This window comes from Galeopterus variegatus, unplaced genomic scaffold, assembly GCF_000696425.1.
Source record: "Galeopterus variegatus unplaced genomic scaffold, G_variegatus-3.0.2 Scaffold62, whole genome shotgun sequence".
NCBI classification, from domain to species: Eukaryota; Metazoa; Chordata; class Mammalia; order Dermoptera; family Cynocephalidae; genus Galeopterus; species Galeopterus variegatus.
In genome coordinates this window covers 465,312-484,398 of record NW_007726173.1, presented here as the reverse complement: position 1 = coordinate 484,398, position 19,087 = coordinate 465,312, and the positions used below count along the sequence as shown (strand labels likewise).

General features: G+C 44.0%; 2 protein-coding genes across 14 annotated transcripts in view; one reads left to right on the top strand and one right to left on the bottom strand.

Moving 5' to 3' along the window:
- XRCC3 (X-ray repair complementing defective repair in Chinese hamster cells 3) overlaps window positions 1-15,838 on the top strand; it is a 38,770-nt gene extending 22,932 nt beyond the window's left edge. Inside the window, exon 8 of one of the 2 annotated variants that reach the window (XM_008576458.1) lies at window positions 15,502-15,838. In XM_008576458.1, the coding sequence (XP_008574680.1) occupies window positions 15,502-15,706 (205 nt within the window). In that variant the 3' untranslated portion in view covers window positions 15,707-15,838. Of the gene's footprint in view, window positions 1-6,356; window positions 6,393-15,501 lie in introns of those variants that run through there. The other variant, XM_008576464.1, reaches the window with a different exon arrangement.
- KLC1 (kinesin light chain 1) overlaps window positions 1-19,087 on the bottom strand; it is a 42,510-nt gene that overhangs the window by 11,668 nt on the left and 11,755 nt on the right. For 2 of the 12 annotated variants that reach the window (XM_008576516.1, XM_008576502.1), the window contains exons 7-13: window positions 17,711-17,884; window positions 17,473-17,572; window positions 13,522-13,571; window positions 13,363-13,430; window positions 11,585-11,693; window positions 8,676-8,837; window positions 1,872-2,002 (exon numbers count right to left, since the gene is read on the bottom strand). In XM_008576516.1, coding sequence (XP_008574738.1) covers window positions 1,872-2,002; window positions 8,676-8,837; window positions 11,585-11,693; window positions 13,363-13,430; window positions 13,522-13,571; window positions 17,473-17,572; window positions 17,711-17,884 — 794 coding nt within the window. Of the gene's footprint in view, window positions 1-1,005; window positions 1,227-1,871; window positions 2,003-2,823; window positions 3,412-4,082; window positions 4,134-8,675; window positions 8,838-11,584; window positions 11,694-13,362; window positions 13,431-13,521; window positions 13,572-17,472; window positions 17,573-17,710; window positions 17,885-19,087 lie in introns of those variants that run through there. The other 10 variants (XM_008576528.1, XM_008576509.1, XM_008576475.1 and 7 more) reach the window with 9 other exon arrangements.

Sequence of the window (19,087 nt, the reverse complement as noted above, 5' to 3'; positions counted from 1 at the left end):
CCCGGGGGGGGGGGGGGGGTGGCAGGCTCGGTCTCCCGCTCATGCCTCCCCACGCTGCCTGCACAAATAATGCCTTCCAAGCCTGATTTCTCATCTTTGCTAATCGCTGACCTTTCAGCCAGAATTGGACTTTGCAATTAAACATCTTCAAGACATCCAGAACTTCAAATAACCAGTGTGTTTCCTCTCAAGGAACTAAATTATGCCTATATAGAGCATTCTGAGGCATCAGATCATTCACAGTAGGGGAATCTAAGGGTCCTGCAACAGTGTTCAGATCCTAATACTGCCCCCCAAAAATGTTTAATCTTTCAAAATTCATAAAGAAGCAGACAGTAACTTAGTATTTTAGTTCTGGAAATCTGTAAACATTTTAAAATAAGAGCACTTTATTCCAAAGGCAATTTAGAACCTATTCTCCCAAATAGACCTGTCACAGGCAATTTGCTGTCAAGTCCCCACAAACTTCCCGAAGCCCAGACAGTCTTCAAACACTGGATCTTCCAGATGGTTTACCCAACAAACATTTATGTAACTCCCAAATCTCCCTCTACAGAAATGGGCTGTAAAGTTTTGAGAAGTGAGGTGACAGCTACTTACAAAAACCAAATTGCTCCTTTTGCCTCAAGACCTCACATCTCTAAAAACCCATTAAGAGAAGTTTCATCCACAAGCAGAGAGGCTCCTAGAGGGACACAGAGCTGCCAGGGGGCCAGGCCCCACCACAACCACAGCTGGGGCTGTCTCTCAGCCCCTTGGCTGTGTGTGGCAGGGGGTCACAGGGCTAAATGACACTGAGGGATGACAGTGCACATACTTTCAAAAAAGTGTTTTTAAAAGGCAAAATAACAAAACAAAATAAGTAAATAACAAAACAAAATAAGTAAATAAAAAAGCAAAATAACAAAAAACGAATGAAGAGGCCCATAAACTTTAATATTTCTGATACTTCCGCAGGAACTTGGTTTCACGGTCCTGAGACAATCAGAATTCTTACCCACAGAATCACTTTTAAAATAGAGTTTTACTAAGAATCAGTCTTTAAAAAGTAGGTACCATTTGGGAAGTTAAGAGTCACACAGAACAGCTGACAAAAGAGTGCTTGAGAGAGAAAGGCATCCAAAAACAGGAGAGAGGGTGTGGGGGAGGCGACCCTGCCCCGCGGTAGTCTGCACCAACGTGACACGCTGCTCGGGAGAGCTGAGAGCCTGCCTTTCGGACACCTTCTAAAAAACAAATACCTTAAGACCCAAATTCCCTTGAAAACTTGATTGTTATTGTTCAAAAGACTCTAAGACCCATGACTTAAAATCTTCCTTCAAACATATGGAAAACCTAAGGTTTTTAAAACGTCCTGAAGAACTCCTTATAATAATGTCTTGCAGTTGCCATCCTTCTATTTAAAACCATTTTTCTCCCCGTAGTAATACCTGTATGAGATTTCATATAGTCGTAGCTAACATTTGATTTTAAAAAATTAAAATTTTAAAGGATTTAAACTAATGCTAATTTAAAAAACAAATAATACATACCTAGAGCAAACATGTTTCAAATGCTCCATGTTTTAATATTAAATTCCTACTTTTCACTGCTAAGGCTTTCTTTGAACAGGTAACAAAATCAAAGAATTCCCTACGTTTCTTGTAAAGGCCTCAACCCCTTTAGCCACTAACAGGAAGTTTTGCAATTATTTTTTAACCTATCCCGGGAAGAAATTAGATGGGAACTATTAACCCTTTCTCTTCCATTGCTAAAACACGGGAAAGCGGCTGGAGTCTTCTCTCACGTTGTGGGTGAGAAGTGCTGTGCTAGGAAAGGAGGGGCCTCTGTCCGCCGTGGGAAGATCGGGAGGGCTAGCAGGAGATAGTTACCCGGGGTTCTTTGGTTCACTCTCTCGTGAACTTCCTCCCTTCAGCTTCCTAACCAGCTTCTCACTGCTGCGTCTAATGGAAGCCCGGAGTTTGATAAAGGAACCACTGCGTTTTAAAGATCCAGTTCCATCCTGAAAAAAACGTGAACAAATGTGAAGCTGCAGACGGTCCTCCCTGTCCCCCAAGGTTCAGCCTGATGCAAACAGGAGCTCACACCACGGCCGACCCCGCCACCACCCCCTGGTGACGCCCATCCTACAGAAACCGCCCCTCTGCTGTGTACATAAATATGCTTTAAACAGAAATCTATCCATTTTTAATTTCATTAAAGATAACCCTATAATCATAAAAACCTTTGAACATAAGGAAGATCATTCAAACAAAAGTAATCACATCTCCAAAAGAAAATTAATTACAGTGCTGTTTTGAGACAAAAGACAACATACGAAGTCTCAAGAAAATTAAGGCAGCTAGGAATAGCACCAAAATCAAATTCTACGTTTAATGACTGTGTAAACATCTGGTCCAGGTAACAGCACAGGACTCAAACATTCAGATGTGACAGAGGCAATGTCTTCCCCCTAACACTTCCATCTAAGTGCAATACATAGGTGTGACGTTTCTTCAGTAAACTTTACAGAATGGTTTCCTTAAATGGTGACTATAAGTGGGGACGGAGAATTAAATAAAATACTCGTTCTATACAATAACTAAAACCCTCAGACGCCCTGCAGGAAGCGCCCACTGGCCTCATGCCTGATTCAGACATTAATAAGTGAAGTCCATGGCAGTGTCTGGGCATGAAAATCAAAAACACAGAGTGAAAACAATGTGTGGACAGCAGCTTTTATTCTCAGGATGAGTAAGCCCTGTTATTCTAGAAGCTCCACAATGCTGCACTCCATGGAAAGGGTGAGAAGTTCTACTTAGCAGACAGACACCGAGACACAGGTCAGTTGGAGTGAGTTTATTAGAAGTTAGAAAGACACAAATACACAAATCACTGAGCACTTGAAGATTAGTAGAGAAAAGCAGAGTTGCCCAAGTTTCACACAGACTACACGGCAAAGGCTACTGGAGCGTATCCTAGGGACAGCCGAGCCCGGGCGGCGCTGGCGGGCTCTAAATACAGTGGGGCGCGTGCAGCACACGCCTTACTCTTACAGCTTAGCTACGGGCCACAGGTCACCATCATGCTTTTGCAATAATACCTTGTGTGACACTTTAACTACCTGTTATCAGAGTGAACAACTAATCGCTCTTAATTTTTAAATTCGCGTATTACACAGTAAATGGATTTTATTAATACAGTTTATGTTTACTAAGTACATATCTGGTAAAGCTACATGTATACAGAAATCAGGAACCCCCCAAAAAGGACAGCAGCACCAAAAGGAATGGCCAGTCACAGAGAGGTGCAGCTCTGACAAGATCCTAGGGGACGCTAGACACAGCGGGCAGCACTGGAGAGAGAAGGGAAGCCGGAGCGGCGCCGCCCGTCATGCAGGAGGCAGTGTGAGAGTCACACGGGCGGCTAGGCCTGTCAGACAGAAACAAACAAGAGAGAAAGGCAGATGAAACCGCGCTGAGGAAAGGCGACAGGCTCCACTAGCACAGCCTGCTTTCCAGTATTTCTAGGTCACGAATCTCAGCAGCATTGTGAATGGCTTTAGTACAGGGGAGAACCTTCTACCCGCTCCTATCGGCCCAGCATAAAACAGGTGCAGGACCTTATGTGCATTTTACAGAATCTACACTGGTTTACTTCGACCAGTCATCAAAGTAAAATTCAACATTTTTAGACGATGGATTAACATTGTGTTAGAAATCTCCTTAATACTTAGTGTTAAAGGTTTTACAAGTAACTATACAAAAAGGAGATTCTGCAATGAAAAACATTTACAGAGACTAAAGTAAAGGTTATACATGGGAAGACAGATTCAATTAATCCTCTCGTTTACATCCCTGAACTATAAAGTTCTCCCTGAAATCAGTACGACTTTCATTCTCTTAAAAGCACAAAATTTTGGACATTTCAGAAACTTTAAGAAACCTCTGATTTTAAAGTCTACAGCACATTTTAAACATGCAGTTGATAATCCAAAACAAATGAATTTGCACAGGCCACAGTGCACCCTGGGTCCTGCTAACACTGGAAAGCCACCGGTGGAGGGAAGCGCGGGGACCTGCGCCCCGCCCGCTCGGACTCACCATGGGACGCTGAGCAAGTCATTTAACCAGCCCGAGCTTCATTTTTCTCATCTTTAAAATGGAAAAATAAAACTTGTTACCAACGCCTCAAGAATGTTGGGAGGACAAGAAAACATAAGTCTTTGCTGCTCTTCAGAAAAAGGATGCTAAATGCTAATACAGTTCCATAAACAGCACAGCTGCCCCCGCTACTCACGTCTAAAGCCAGCACTCCACTACAGTTGTGTTATTTACACTACACCTCAACTAGACACTTGGCAGAATGGGGAAGACTCCCTTCACTCAGATCCCAAAAGTACATCATGTCACACACACATACACACTCACAGCCACTGGAGTGGCAAGCTGGCAATGGGGCCACGGAGTCCTAGGCTTGGGGTCCCGGCCAGCTCCAGTGCTGCTGCCTCTCACCTCCCTGCACTTGTCACCTTAGAACCTCGGCTGATGACAACCAGTGGGAAGGACAGCTGGCCACCTGCCCCAACCCAGGCAGATTTCTATTCAATGTAGGCTTGAGGGATTGGGAGGTAACACTTTCAAAAACTGCCTATCTCTTTATATGGCCATGAAAGAATAGTCACGTTACAAAAGTGGGTTTCTAAACAGACATTAATAGTAAAATATAATGTTTAAAAAATATACAAGGCTGGCCAGTTAGCTCAGTTGATTAGAGTACAGTGTTATAACACCAAGGTCAAGGGTTAGGATCCCCATACCTGCCAGCCAAAAAAACAACAACAAAAAAAAAACAAACAAAAAGATATATATAGCAGTAATTATCTATGTACAATAGAATTTCAAATAATTTGGTGTTTTGTAATTTATTTCTTTTTGGAATATTCTAGCCTTCCTAGTGCAACTTTTTAAAAATAAAAATTAGGGGCTGGCCCGGTGGTGCACTGCTACAGTGTGCCGCTTGGGAAGCGCGGCGGCGCTCCCGCCGAGGGTTCGGATCCCACATACAGACCGGCCGCTCACTGGCTGAGCGAGGTGCGGGAGCAACACCGAGGGTTGCAATCCCGTTGCCGGTCCCGGTCCGGTACAGGCGCGACACTGAGGGTTGCGATCCGTTGCCGGTCACGAAAAAAGACAAAAAGGAAAAAAATAAAATAAAAATTAAATTATTTCTAATTAACAATATATCCACTCCCCAATAATCCTGGGTAAGAATTTAGTGTATAAAACATGTAGAAATATCAGCACAGGAGCAATGTGGAAAGAGTAAGGCAATAAGATAGGGCTGCTCCTGAAGGGCCCCAGAAGAGACCTGGCAGCCGGACAAAGACAAAGGCCAATGCAGAAGGGAGGCCAGCCCTGGGAGCCTGGGCTCCACGTAGAATGTGACACATGTAATGTGCATCGTGTGTCTCCTGGGACCATTATATATACAATTACTTGTCACAAGACAGCCCAAAGGGGCTTGCACAGCCCAGTGGGGACCCAGTGCCAGTGACTGACACACCACATCACAAAGTTACACGAGGCCACAAGGACAGAGGTTAAAGGAAATCTAATCTTATCCAGAAAAAGATTCACATGCATAAAGCATCTGCATTTTCAGAAGTAGGACCACAAGAGATCTCAGAATGATCGTGACAGTGACTTTTTGATTTGCACACTTCATACACAAAAGAGTTCAAGAAGTGACATTTTCAAGTAGTTTAATCATAATCTTTACAATACAGACTTAAAAGAACAAAATGATACTTCCCTAAATGTATTATCTACCATGTCAAACTGCACGGGGACTGCTGGCACCTGTCAGTGGCCTTGTTCCCTTCCCTTCAGACAGCACGGGACTCAGTTCTGTGCAGCAAGTGCCCAGTAACACAAAGGGCAGTGTTCGTGACCTAGTCTGCCTTATCTTTCACCACATTACCCTTTGCTTTAAATGTTACTTCTGAATATTGAGAAATACTAAGCCGAATACCCTGTGTAAGGGGTTATCATAACTTAATCAAAACCTGTAGTATTTATTCCCTGTAACTGTCTACACTGAAGCTGTGACTGTGTAATAGAGCACCTTAATGTTTTTCTCTACAGTAGCATGAAATTTTTTAAAAATTAAAATCTTACATAGAGCCTCAATACAAAATAAAATCTAAATGGCAATGGCCATTATAAATGTATGACAAGTTCTTTTATATAAAGTAAACCAATAAGAACAATTAAGCAACCTACAAAACCCAAAATTTGAAATCTAAAGCTACAGATGATAGGTACAGTCGTAATGACTACTTCAACACCCAATTTATTTCTCTTTCTTTTTGGCAGCTGGCCGGTAAGGGGATCCGAAACCTTGACCTTGCTGTTATCAACACCTATTTCTCTATTTTATCTTCATTGCATAATACTGAAAAAAAGCTTGATGCACACAAATAAGCGGTTGCAAATGATAATGGTTTTTAAACCATTTGCTTTGCAATCTCATGGAAATCCTCATTTACACAGAAACAGCATGAAGAACTGTATTCTAACACCTGTACAAAGGCAAACTATTGTGCTGGACTGCAGTGTATTAACATCTCAATCAAACCTGGCCCTTAAAATGGACTCCTTTTATTGTGTGTAATTATACCAAAATAAAGTCGACTTAAAAGTAACACCTGCCATCACTGCCTTTTTAAAAATAATAAAATGTCAAAGTATGCTTTGAAAATAAAATTCAAATCAAAAGTTAGCTGAGCACTGCCTTCTCAGAACCTCAGGGCTGCAAGGAGACCCCTGAAGACGAGGGCGGCTTTCACTGCACCCCCGGTGAATTCTAAGACTCCCCCTGAAGAAAGGGCTCCCTCCACCAGTGAGAGTGACTCTACAGCCACTGAACTGGATGACTTATGATCCACAGACTGTTTCAGTAAATCTACACAGGGCCAACGTGCAAAGATGCAGAGCCAACAGTGTCTAAAAGTCAAATGTGCTGCTTGGGGAAAGGGAACACCCAAATCACGGTGTATGCAAGTCCTACATAATAATGTGTCCAAAGTGAGGAGTCCATGTGAGAGGAGGAAGGACGTAGGCCCTTGGAGGAGTGGTCGCTTTCCCCACTACAGCTTTCCTTCCCGCCCGCAGGCTGACAGGGGCCAGCCCACGAATCCCTCCTCAGCAGAGAAAAGCAGCTCTCCCTCATCCCCGAGTCCCTCTTTAAGACAGTGATAGAACTCTGAGCTGTCCGCGGTTTTATCATCGTGTGATTTCATGTAAATATGGACCTAGAAATACTGTCTCAAGAGAAAGTTCCTCCAGAACTTCATTCAGGAGTACCAAAATTTGCACCCTGGCTTCTAAAGACTAGAGAGAAGGGACCTGCCCTTCTGCACAAAGCATGCAGGAGCAACAGCCACCACGAGAGAGTACAGTACACAGTTCTGACAGAGCACGGCCAGGGGAGGATGACTGGGCCATCACTTTGGTTTTGGACTACTGCCCAACTGGGGTTGGACGGTCAAAGCAGATGCTGATTGGTTGTCTTGGCACAGAAAAAGCCAAAGCAAGAAAGCTGCCCAATACAGTCAGTCAAGAGAATGTTCTCTCTGAAATTTTGCCTACTAGCATTTTTTACAAAATGTTTATTTATAATGCTATCTCCTATTAAACTGTTGCAGCTATAGGAAATCCTAAAGAATAATTGGATTCAAAAAGTAAGAGGTTATAAGGAAGCCCAAAACTATAATCTGGCAAAACATCTGTACAATTACAACTAATCAGACAGCACTACTGCAAATTCAAAAAAACCAATAACACACCCATATAGGTTAAATCCTGTGTTCAACTCTCCCTGATAAAAAGCAAAATCCAAAAGGCACCAGCTCAATGTACAAAAAAATTATCCAAGTGTTACAAAATTCGCTGGAGAGAAAAGGTCCGGAAGGCCTCGCGCCCTCTGGGAAGCACTGGATAAACACTGGTGGTAAGAGTTTCCACAGAGGCAAACTGGTGCCGCCCAGAGGCTGAGCCTGTGCAGCCCCTCAGGAGCTCTGGCTTGTCTCCATCACAGGTATGTGTTCCAGCCCTGAACACCTCGGGCTGGCACCCGTGAAGGGCACTGAACCACTGGACACCCCCTCGAGTGTAAACGCTCGATATTCAGGACTGAGGCAGGACAGGATGTCAAGAAGAGCAGCACCCTAATGTCTTGTTCTTGAGCTGTTCTTTTCTAAAACAAATTTCACTTTCACAGCATCTCCCTTTAGGGCATTTTCATTCATTCTAACAAAAACTGGAGCAGCTTGCTCAGTGAAGTTAGGAGCAGTGGAGTTAGCAGTGAGATGGGTGAATTAAGGAAACAAGTTAGTTATCTGCCACACTGATCCTAGTGTTAAACTCAGACCAGATGATCACTATGCCTTAAACAGCCAGGACACTCAATCAGCACTGAAGTGCTCAAAGTCAAGCCAAACAGCTTTGATGGGCTCCTAAGGAGAAGAAAACTACTGCTTCAAACACATCACAGACTTCTGTATGAGCAGAAGTTAAGAACTTACAGGAAGCTTAACTGGCACTTAGTTTGAGGAAAGGAGAGCGTCTAGCACACGAGACAGAAGGGAGGCCCGGCGGTGGTGGTGGCGCCTGCCAGCTGTGCGCTGTACTTACCCCGTTCCACTCTACGCTCATACTCACTTCCTCGCCCCCGTCAGGGCCGCTCTCGTACTTGACCACATCCACGTTGAGGCTCTCCCGGCTTCTCCGCTTCTCCAGGCTCTCAGGGTCATTGAGCACTTCAGCCACTCTCTGTTTGTGAACATTGTCAAGACCCTGTGAGCCAGGCAGGGGGAAAACGGTTCGACCCGTTAGCACTTCAGTTGTGTTAGGTATTTCTGAGATATTTAAACTTCACTAGGAAAATAGAACACCCGTTCTGAATCACTGGAGGGAGAACGTCAGAACAGTGGTTTCTCGGAGCGGGTAAGGAGGGACTGGAAGAGGCAGGAGGTACCTCCTGGAGTAAGGGTGGCAGGGTTTGGTCACACAGTGCACATGCTGCCAGACTCAGGAACACGCACTTAAGACCGGTGCACTGCATTCTAGCAAAAATTTTACCTCAAAATTTTTAAAAACTGTAAACAAACATTGAGCTCTAGTTGATGATTTGTAAACAAATATTTAGAAGGAAGAATACTGATGTCTACACATTATTTCAAATGCTTCAAAAAAAATAAAAGGATCAGGCCAGCCAGTTAGCTCAGTTGGTCAGAGCGTGGTGCTGAAAACAAGGTCCAGGGTTCAAGCCCTGTACCCGCCAGCTGCCAAAAAAATAAATAAATAAAAATAAAAGGACTGAAGGATAGACAGATGTGACAATGTATACTAGAAACTTTATAACACAGTCCAGGTGGCAGGAGTAAAATTCATTCAACTTTTCTCTATGTTTGAAAAGTTTCATAAGATGCTAGGAAAATGCCCAGGTTTTGACATTAAGTTCCCTGGGGGTTCAGCTTCCAAAATAAGAATATGATTGAAAACTCATGAATTACTTTCTTCTCAGTATAATTTTTTTTTTTCCTTTTTGTCTTTTTTCGTGACCGGCAACGGATCGCAACCCTCAGTGTCGCGCCCATACCGGACCGGGACCGGCAACGGGATCGCAACCCTTGGTGTTGCTCCCGCACCGCGCTCAGCCAGTGAGCGGCCGGTCTGTATGTGGGATCCGAACCCTCGGCGGGAGCGCTGCCGCACTCCCAAGCGGCGCACTGTAGCAGTGCGCCACCGGGCCGGCCCTCAGTATAATTTTTTTTTTTTTTAAACTAGCTGCTAATTTCCAAGAGGCATTATAAGAGCAAACTTTCACACTTCTGGACAGCAGTCGGCAGTGAGAGCGTGCACCTTACTTTTTCAATGATTATTTCACCCATATTTGAGTGAAAACATCCCAGCACTAAAATCTAACAGGGACGTTCTCCATGTGTATCTCATGCTATGCGGTGACCAAGATGCGATAGGCCGTGTGCTCTGAGTGGGCGCAGAACATGCTCGTGCAGGTACCGCACATCTTCCCTGGCTCTCCCAGTTTCCTCCTCATGAGGCACAAACCACAAAACAGACCACAGCTGCCGCGACTCCTACAGCAATGCAGCACTGTGGCGAGGGGGCCATTCTCAGTAAAGCACTAGCAATTCTTTTTTTTTTTTTTGTCCTTTTTGAGACTGGCCACACCGCGCTCAGCCAGTGAGCACTGTGAGCGCACTGGTCATCCCTATATAGGATCCGAACCCGCGGCGGGAGCGCTGCTGCGCTTGAGTGCGCCACGGGCTCGGCCTTTTTTTTTTTTTTGGGAGCAATTCCTTTCTTTAATTAGCAAGTCCTTTCTGCAACTCCAGAAGTTTCTCTTTCTATTCTTTGCTCCTTTTATAAACATGATCTGAAAAACTAAAACAGAGTCTAGATCGTCAACACCTCTCCTGTCTCAGCTCTCATACTGTAAACAAGCGCTCCTCTCGGTCTGTTTAGTGCCACGTTTTTCACATTTTTGTGCTTTTTGTTGGTGATTTTGCTGTCCAAAACAGCTCCCAAGCTCAGTGCTGAAGTGCCACCTAGTGCTCCTAAGCGCAAAGCTGTGACGGGCCTTATCGAGAACATCAGTGTGTTAGAGAAGCTCCGTGGAGGCCCAAGCTATTGTGCTGCTGGCCACAGTTCCATGTTAGTGAATCAATAACAAACACTAAATAAGATGTCTTAAAACAGAAACACACACAAAGCAAGGCTCACAGGAACCTAATTCTATATTTTCTCCTAAGGGAAATGGTTCTGTATTTGCTAATTCAGCGTTCATGCGATTTACAGAACTTAACTACCTCAAATAATGAGAACAGACTATTGTTTTGAGCACGTGAATTCAATTCCTAAGTTTAATCGGCCAAACTACTGTTTTCCACAGAAGCTGTGCCATTTTACATTCCCACCATCAGTGTATGAGGGCTCCAGATTCTCCACCTCCTCCTGCACGCCTGTTATCTTCCATTTGTTCTGTTTTTATTACAGCCATCCTAGTGGGTGGGAGGGAGGGTCTCACTAGGGTTTGATCTGCGTTCCCGACGCCTAATGACGCTGAGCATCTTTTCATGTGATTGCTGGCCAGCTGACCATCATCTTCTGAGAACTGTTTCTTCAGGTCCTTTGCGCGTTTTTTAATTGGGTTGTCTTTTTGTCTTTATACATTCTGGATACTAGACCCTAAATGATATGTGGTTTGCACATATATTCGCCCATCGTGCAGGTTGTCCTTTCACTTTCTTCATGGTGTCCCTCCCTGGACGTACCAAAGTTTTTGACTTCAGTGAATGCAACTGATCCAGTTTTTCTTTTGCTGCTCATGCTTTTGTTGTTACATTAACAGTCTTTTAAACACTATAACTTGTTTCTACTGCATATACCTCACAATAGAAAAAGCACAATGTAACTTTATTTGTACAAACTAAAATATTCAAAGTTTTCTATTTCTAAGCCAAGCCTTCAATAAAAGTCATGTAGAAGAGAACACTAAAGACAGAAGGCATCTGACTCACCTGCTTACGTGACCTCATGGCAGCTTCTTCTAATGTTTCTGCAGCCTCAAACTTGCCTTGGCGTCTGTAAAGTGCCCCAAGGTTTTTTAAAGTAGTTGTAACTGTTGGACTATAAAAGAAAGCATATGACATACAGAACTATTAAATTTAAGTTTTAGAACAACTGCTATCAACAGCATTCTGATCCTCTGACAATCTAAAGGACTGACAGACTTATGTTTGGTTATGATATACTTTAACTTTCTATGGTACTTTCTGTAACCACAGAACTCTGAAGTGTTGTCCATCTCAAGCAGCCCTGCCATGCAGTGGTGTGCTGACCCTGGGGATTCCTGTGGACAGCACCTGCGGCCCACTTGGCACTGTGCTCCATCCAGGCTGGGGCCACTCTCACAGGCCACTGGCCACTCTGTAAACAGAAACGTTTGGGCTGAATGTGTCTGGTGATCAGTATGCTTCCCCCTGGAGGCAAAGCTTAGTCTGGTCCTACAACAGTAATGAGGATAGTGTTTTTGTTTCGTTTTCAGTGCTGGCTAGTACAGGGATGGAACCCTTGACCTTGGTGTTATCAGCACCACACTCTGACAAACTGAATTAATCGGCCAGGCCCTGAGGACAGTGTTCCTAATGTTGGCTGCTCACATGTTCCTGTCCCTCCACAAGCTGAGGGGCAAGAGTGGCGCCCACCAGAATGTCAACGTCAGCAGGAGCCTTCAGAAAGGACAAATGCCTCATGTATAAAGGGAGCAGACTGGATGGTTGACAGGATGGTCGTGTTGCTGTATTCTTTGTTTGTTTTTTGGCAGCTGGCCTGTATGGGGATCCAAACCCTTGACCTTGGTGTTACAACACCATGCTCTAACGAACTTAGCTAACAGGCCAGCCCGTGTTGCCGTATTCTTGACAGAGCAGTCTTGCTAAAAGAACCAGAAACAAACCTAGATTCATTTTAGTATAGAAATGTACTTCAAGAGATTTTTTTTCTCTTACTAACGATAGGCACTTTAGGTACAGAAATAAAGACGCTCTATTCTCCAAGTCTTTGAGACAATTACACAATAGTGGGAGAAATAAAAGATAGAAATATAATATATTGGTAAATACTATGGAGAACTCAGGGGAGGGGTATTTATTCCAAACTAAGTTTCAGAGAGTTTTCCTGAAACAGATGAGTGGTAAGCCAAGTCTTATGGGAGGAGGAAAGCTGAGATAGGAAAAACACAGCAGACAAGGTGTGCCCCTCAGGCCAGGAGACACCGCTCAGTGTGTGCAGGCGATGAGCACAGAAAGCTCAGGGCTCAGGAGGTGAGGCCAGCAGAGGATGACCACAGAGGGGCTACACTCCCCTCTGCAGAGCAGAGAGGTCCTGAGGGCTGGACAGAAAAGAGGGCCGTGTGCACATCAGTCTCTGCCCGCTGCCCAGAGAAAGGCTGGACAATGGCTGGCTTTTCCAGTCTGCCGGCCTGCTTGCCATGAGTTTGCTACAATGGCCACCTTACACGATGGTTTTCCTATGCAGGTAACTCCTTTGCCTTCCCTTAGGTAGTTATTCTTGGACAAAACAATGTTAATGGACAGAACCCATTATATTACTGTGGGTTTTGCATTTGTAAATGATCTCATTTACAAAGTTAGTGGTGTTTTTAAGTTGGAATTTGGGAAATATATAGGACTATGGCCACAACACCATAAAGGAACTTTGTGCGTTTGGTCATTCACAAGCTTCCCCTTAGAACACTTTGCCTCCCCTGCTTTTTCACTTGGGGATCCAGACGTACCTATCAACTTTGCAGGCTTTGTACCAGCCACCATACTCTCCAAAAGATGTCCCATCCTTCTGCTTCCCCTAAATCATAACAAATAACGTCAAATGAATAATGATCTTGAGTGCAGTATATCCGATTTAGAAAACCTCTCAAAGGAGTATACGTCCTTACTTTGCACTCTTCTCTTTCTTCAGCATGCATCCAAATAGGTTTATTTTCGTCTAGGGAAGAAAAAAATACATACTGTAAACAAGAAGAGAGCCTGCTAAGTAGAATAGAAATTGTTAAGTTTCAGTGAGTGCAAAGTTTTTGCTTTGTTTCCTGTATGATTCTTCTTAGGTATTACTTCTTACATTTTGAACAGATTAAGTTCACAATGGAGAAAGCCTATGGAAGACAGAACTGGACACCAAGAAACAAGTAAGAGATGGCCACTGGCATCTAGTGCCAGGGATACAAGAAGCAGAATCGAATGCACTGAAACAGAGTAAGCAACTGTCCAAACCCCTGACACATGCTAAGGCCCTGTAATGGAACTCTTTAAATGCTAGATCCTCAAATAACACCTGGAAATATTTGGAATTTGAGCAAGCTGGCATTAAACAAAAGTCTAAGAAAAACTAATAAGATGTTGGCAGCAAAGTAGAAAAGATACAAATCAATATTCCTTCAAAGTCTTAACTTCTCAGAACAATAACACATACCACTCGCTGGAATTTCTAGACAACCAAAGACCCAGGCCATGGAGAAAAGAGCAATCTTAAAAATGATGTTTATGGGCCGAGCCCGTGGCGCACTCGGGAGAGTGCAGCGCTGGGAGTGCAGCAGCGCTCCCGCCGCGGGTTCGGATCATATATAGGGATGACCGGTGCGCTCACAGCACTCACTGGCTGAGCACGGCGCAGTGCGGCCGGTCTCAAAAAGGACAAAAAAAAAAAAATGATGTTTATGAAAACTGTTATAACATGAAAAGTACTAAAGCTAAAAAAGTGAAGAAAGTAAGTGGCATCCGTGGTTCCGGGTGGAGTGCAATTTCAGCTGTGTAACTCCACAGGCTCAGGAGGGAGAAAGGACACTACAAATGTCAGGCATGTATCTGGGTGATTCTCAGGTTCCTGTCTCTGCACAATTTTTTGAGACTTCCTGCCATGAGGACACATTATGGGCTCTGGAAAAAGAGACCCACACTTCAGCCCCAGTCCAACCACCTATCAGCCACCCAACCTCAGTCTGTGGTGTCCCTGCTTCTAAAACGGGTAATATTGTACCCACTTCACAGGAGTGTTGTGAAAGTTAAGTGAGATTACACATTTAAACTGCTAAGCCTAGTGACTAGTACATGGTTAAGTGCTTTATAGACATTATTACAATTATTTGTCATGTCATGAGAGATGAGTGGAACTAATTTTAAATGTTGGTTTTAAAAAAGCAAACAGTACTTAAAACTTACTAACCCCACTATTTAGGGCAGTTTTAGCTATACCTACTAAACAAATTCTATTGCTAGGATACAAGTATATTCCACAGCTAACATAGCTTGATTTCCTGCTGACAAGCCAGGCCATCAATCTCAACACATGCACTATGAGCAACAGAATGCTAATGTGATGCTGAAGGTCATGAAATGACACCACAATAGGACATATTTGCATCTTACCAAAGGAGGGAAAAATGCCTTTCTGTCTTATGTTTTAACATTTGCGTGGAGGATGAATCCAAGTATAGAAAACTATAACCCAAATAACTGGACCTCATGCTATTTTTAGCAGAAGAAAGCTAGCAAATCACAAGGAAACAAGTCTACTATAAGAGTAGAATTTTTGAAAAGAAGCACTAAGGAGATGGCCCAGAATCACTACAAAATCAGCAAAGCCTCCACAGTTATATAAGGATGGGAAAACTCTCTGCAAAATGTAAAGCTCCAAGTGAAAAAGTAGCTATTCCTACCTGCTGCACAACTGCAAACAGAACCCATTTTCAGACTAATGAATCCGAGGCACTGGTATGCATATATTTTGATCATAAAAGAGACTTATGCCCCAATCATTAAAAGAAAAAAATACATTTTTGAAAGATTTTTCAAAAGCAGTTTCTAGAAACTCTTTATAAAAGAAAATATTAATTAACCCTCTTTCCACCATCTTCACACAGGAATGTGCTGGCCGATGCTCTCAAGAGCACCAGCGATGCCAAAGAGAGGCAGACGGCCCTGCTTCATCATGGTTCCGTTTCTGACTGTGATGAGGAAGCATGGTACATCGGCGAATTTGAAATCACTGATGATCAGAGCTGGGGAAATCGTTGTGAACCTCACAGGCAGATTAAACAAGTGTGGAGTGATCAGCCCCAGGTTTGATGTGCAACTCAAAGATCTAGAAAAATGGCAGAATAATTTGCTCCCATCCTATCAGTTTGGTTTCATTGTACTGACACCCTCAGCTGGCTTTAGGAACTGTAAAGAAGCAAGATGCAAATACACAGGAGAAAGGACAAATAAGAAAAAATTAAAAAGAAAACACATAAGAGGGAAAATCCTGGAATTCTTTTTCTAGGGATATAATAAATTCACACAAATAAAATGCGTCAATGGACCAAAACATGTATATGTACATATATAAAAGTTAACCAAAACACCTCTTTCCCTCTGCATTCTAAGGTTTCCCTCACACTAGTAACAACTGTCCTCACTCTGAATGCCTTATGTAATACCTGATGGAAAAAAATAATTAACACACAAGTTTTTTTTTTTTTTTGGGTGGCTGGCTGGTAAGGAGATCCGAACCCATGACATTGGTGTTATAAGGCTGCACTTTAACCAACTGAGCTAACCAGCCAGCCCAACACACAAGTATTTTTGATTGAACAATTTATTTATTTTGGGCCGGCCCGGTGGCACACTGGATAGTGCGCCGCTTGGGAAGCGTGGCGGCGCTCCCGCCCGGGGGTTCGGATCCCACATGCGGACCGGTTCCCGCTCACTGGCTGAGCGAGGCGCGGGAGCAACGCCGAGGGTTGCGATCCCGTTGCAGGTCCCCGGTCCGGTACGGGGGCAACACTGAGGGTTGCGATCCGTTGCCGGACACGGAAAAAGACAAAAAAAGACAAAAAAAAAAAAAAAATTAATTTATTTATATATTTATTTATTTATTTTTAAGAGATGACCAGTAAGGGGATCTTAACCCTTGATTTGGTGTTATCAGCACCACACTCTCCCAAGTGAGCCATGGGCTGGCCCCTGATTAAGCAATTTAAATCCTATAAAATGTTTATTCCATTACTGTATATTAAGCACTCACATTACTTTAAGGACTATAAAAGAGACATGTCTTTAAGTCAGTCAAGCAATCCAGCAGCTTTGGGGTACAGTGGGGGATATGCGCTTCTGGAAAGGCTCCCAGGTGTGCTGAGCTGCTGGACCCTAGCCATACCTGGAGAGCCACTGGAGGATCACAGAAAGATTCTAGACAGTATGAATGGCTCCAGGAAGGTTTTCTAGAGTGAGTGGGTCTAGGTTGCACCTGAAGCACAGACTCGAAAGAGGCAGCACAGAAAGCTGTGGCCCTGAGCCCCCCACCACACGAGGCTCATCCCTCACCGAGTTATCAGTGATGCCCGGGCATGGCACACATAGGAGGCACTCGCTAACACTTACTGAGCAACAAATGAATGAGCAAGCAAGTAAGTGAATGAATACTTAGCCTGTGCCATGTGCTTTCTTCTGTTCAGAAAAATGTTTCTGGGCCGACCCAGTGGCGCACTGGATAGTGCGCCGCTTGGGAAGCGCGGCGGCGCTCCCGCCCGAGGGTTCGGATCCCACATACGGACTGGTTCCCACTCACTGGTTGAGCGAGGCACGGGAGCAACGCCGAGGGTTGCGATCCCGTTGCCGGTCCCCGGTCCGGTACGGGGGCAACACTGAGGGTTGCGATCCGTTGCCGGACACGGAAAAAGACAAAAGACAAAAAAAAAAAAAAAGAAAAGAAAAATGTTTCTAAAATTCAAGTTAAATTCTATCTTGAAAATACTGTGATGACTTGGATATTACCCAGTTCAAGCTGGAAATCACTATTTTTAATGCATTATACAATTATGTCTGCTTAGAAACAGGAGTATATTTCTTACCATCTACAGAACCAAACTCCCTTTCATGTGCACGAGTGAGAATCTCTTTGTACAGAGTCTCTGCTTGCTTGAACTTTCCTTGTTTCAGATAGCAGGATGCCTATAAAATAAAGTATTTAGTGTCCTTCACGTTCAAATAAAGCATACATTTTAACTATGGTTAAAATATGAAACATTTGGATTTGGGAACGAGAGCAATCCTAGCCACACCCGTTGAGCTGCACCTCTCTCAACATACCAGGTTATTTTTCGTCTTGGCCACATTGGGGTCATCAGGTCCCAGTTTTGTCTGGTAGATCTCGAGAGCTCTTTGATAATAATATTCTACTTCTTCATACTTGCCCTGGTTCTGGCACAGTAAAGCCAAGTTATTTAACTGCTTGGCAACATCAGGGTGATCCTTTCCCAAAACCTGGGAACAAAAAAGTTATCAGAAACACATACACAAGGTCAAGGGATCAGATCCTCTTACGAGCCAGCCACCAAAAAAAGGGAAATGCTTGTTTCCCTACCATCCGATCCATTCTCTACCCACTGTCAGAAGGATCTTTCGAAAACATAAATATGACTGTGCTATACACCCAGGCTTAAAACTCTTAAATGGCGCGCTATGCGTTGCAATAATAAAAATAACCAAATTTGTTGAATTCTCACTTTTTTTTTTTTCCCCCTTTTTGTCTTATTTTTGTGACCGGTAACGGGATCGCAACCCTCGATGTCGTGCCCGCACCACGCTCAACCAGTGAGCGGACCGGTCTCTATATGGGATCCGAACCCTCGGCGGGAGCGCCGCCGCGCTCCTAAGCGCCGCACTCTACCGAGTGCGCCACCGGGGGCCGGCCCTGAATTCTCACTCTTAAGGGGAGGAACTGTTCTAATTTCCTTTAGCCGCTTTAAGTTATTAATTCTTTTCCTCTTTTTTGCGGCTGGCCAGTACAGGAATCTGAACCATTGATCTTGGTGTTATAACATCATACTCTAATCAACTGAGCTAATCAGTCAGCCCCAAGTTGTTAAATTCTTAGAATAATCCTTCATTTCAGGTATGTACCACTATGATGCACATTTTGGAGAAGAGGAAGCTGGGTTTTATACAGACTGTGTTGGTTTGACTGCTGATTTCTGAAAGAGCCCAAACCCTCTGTCCCAGCTGCTCAGGACACACTCCTCCTCCCTGTCACTACTTATCCTCCAGGGCTCGCTTCATTCCTCCCGGGGGGGGGCTTCCCTATCTCCAAGTTACGGCAGCCCTTGCCCTACCCCCACCCAATTAACTCAACAAGCCTATCAACTGGTTGTTCTTTCTTTCTTTGCACATATCACTACCTAGGAACAATCTAGTTTATCCTTTACTGCCTGACTCCCACCCATTACAATGTAAGCCCCAAGAGCGCAAATTCCTTGTCTCTCTACTTCACCATCGTCATCTCAGCATCTAGAAAGGTGTCTGGCATATAGAAGGATGAATGGACACTAGCCTCCTCTCTTGGTACCATAAACAAGTGATTTGCTCTCTCAGCTTTGCAGTCACCAGGGAGGCATGCATCCATCCCGGTCTGCATTCCCTACCTCTGTGTGCCTGGGAAACATTTAACTCAGTTATTCAAGATACAAT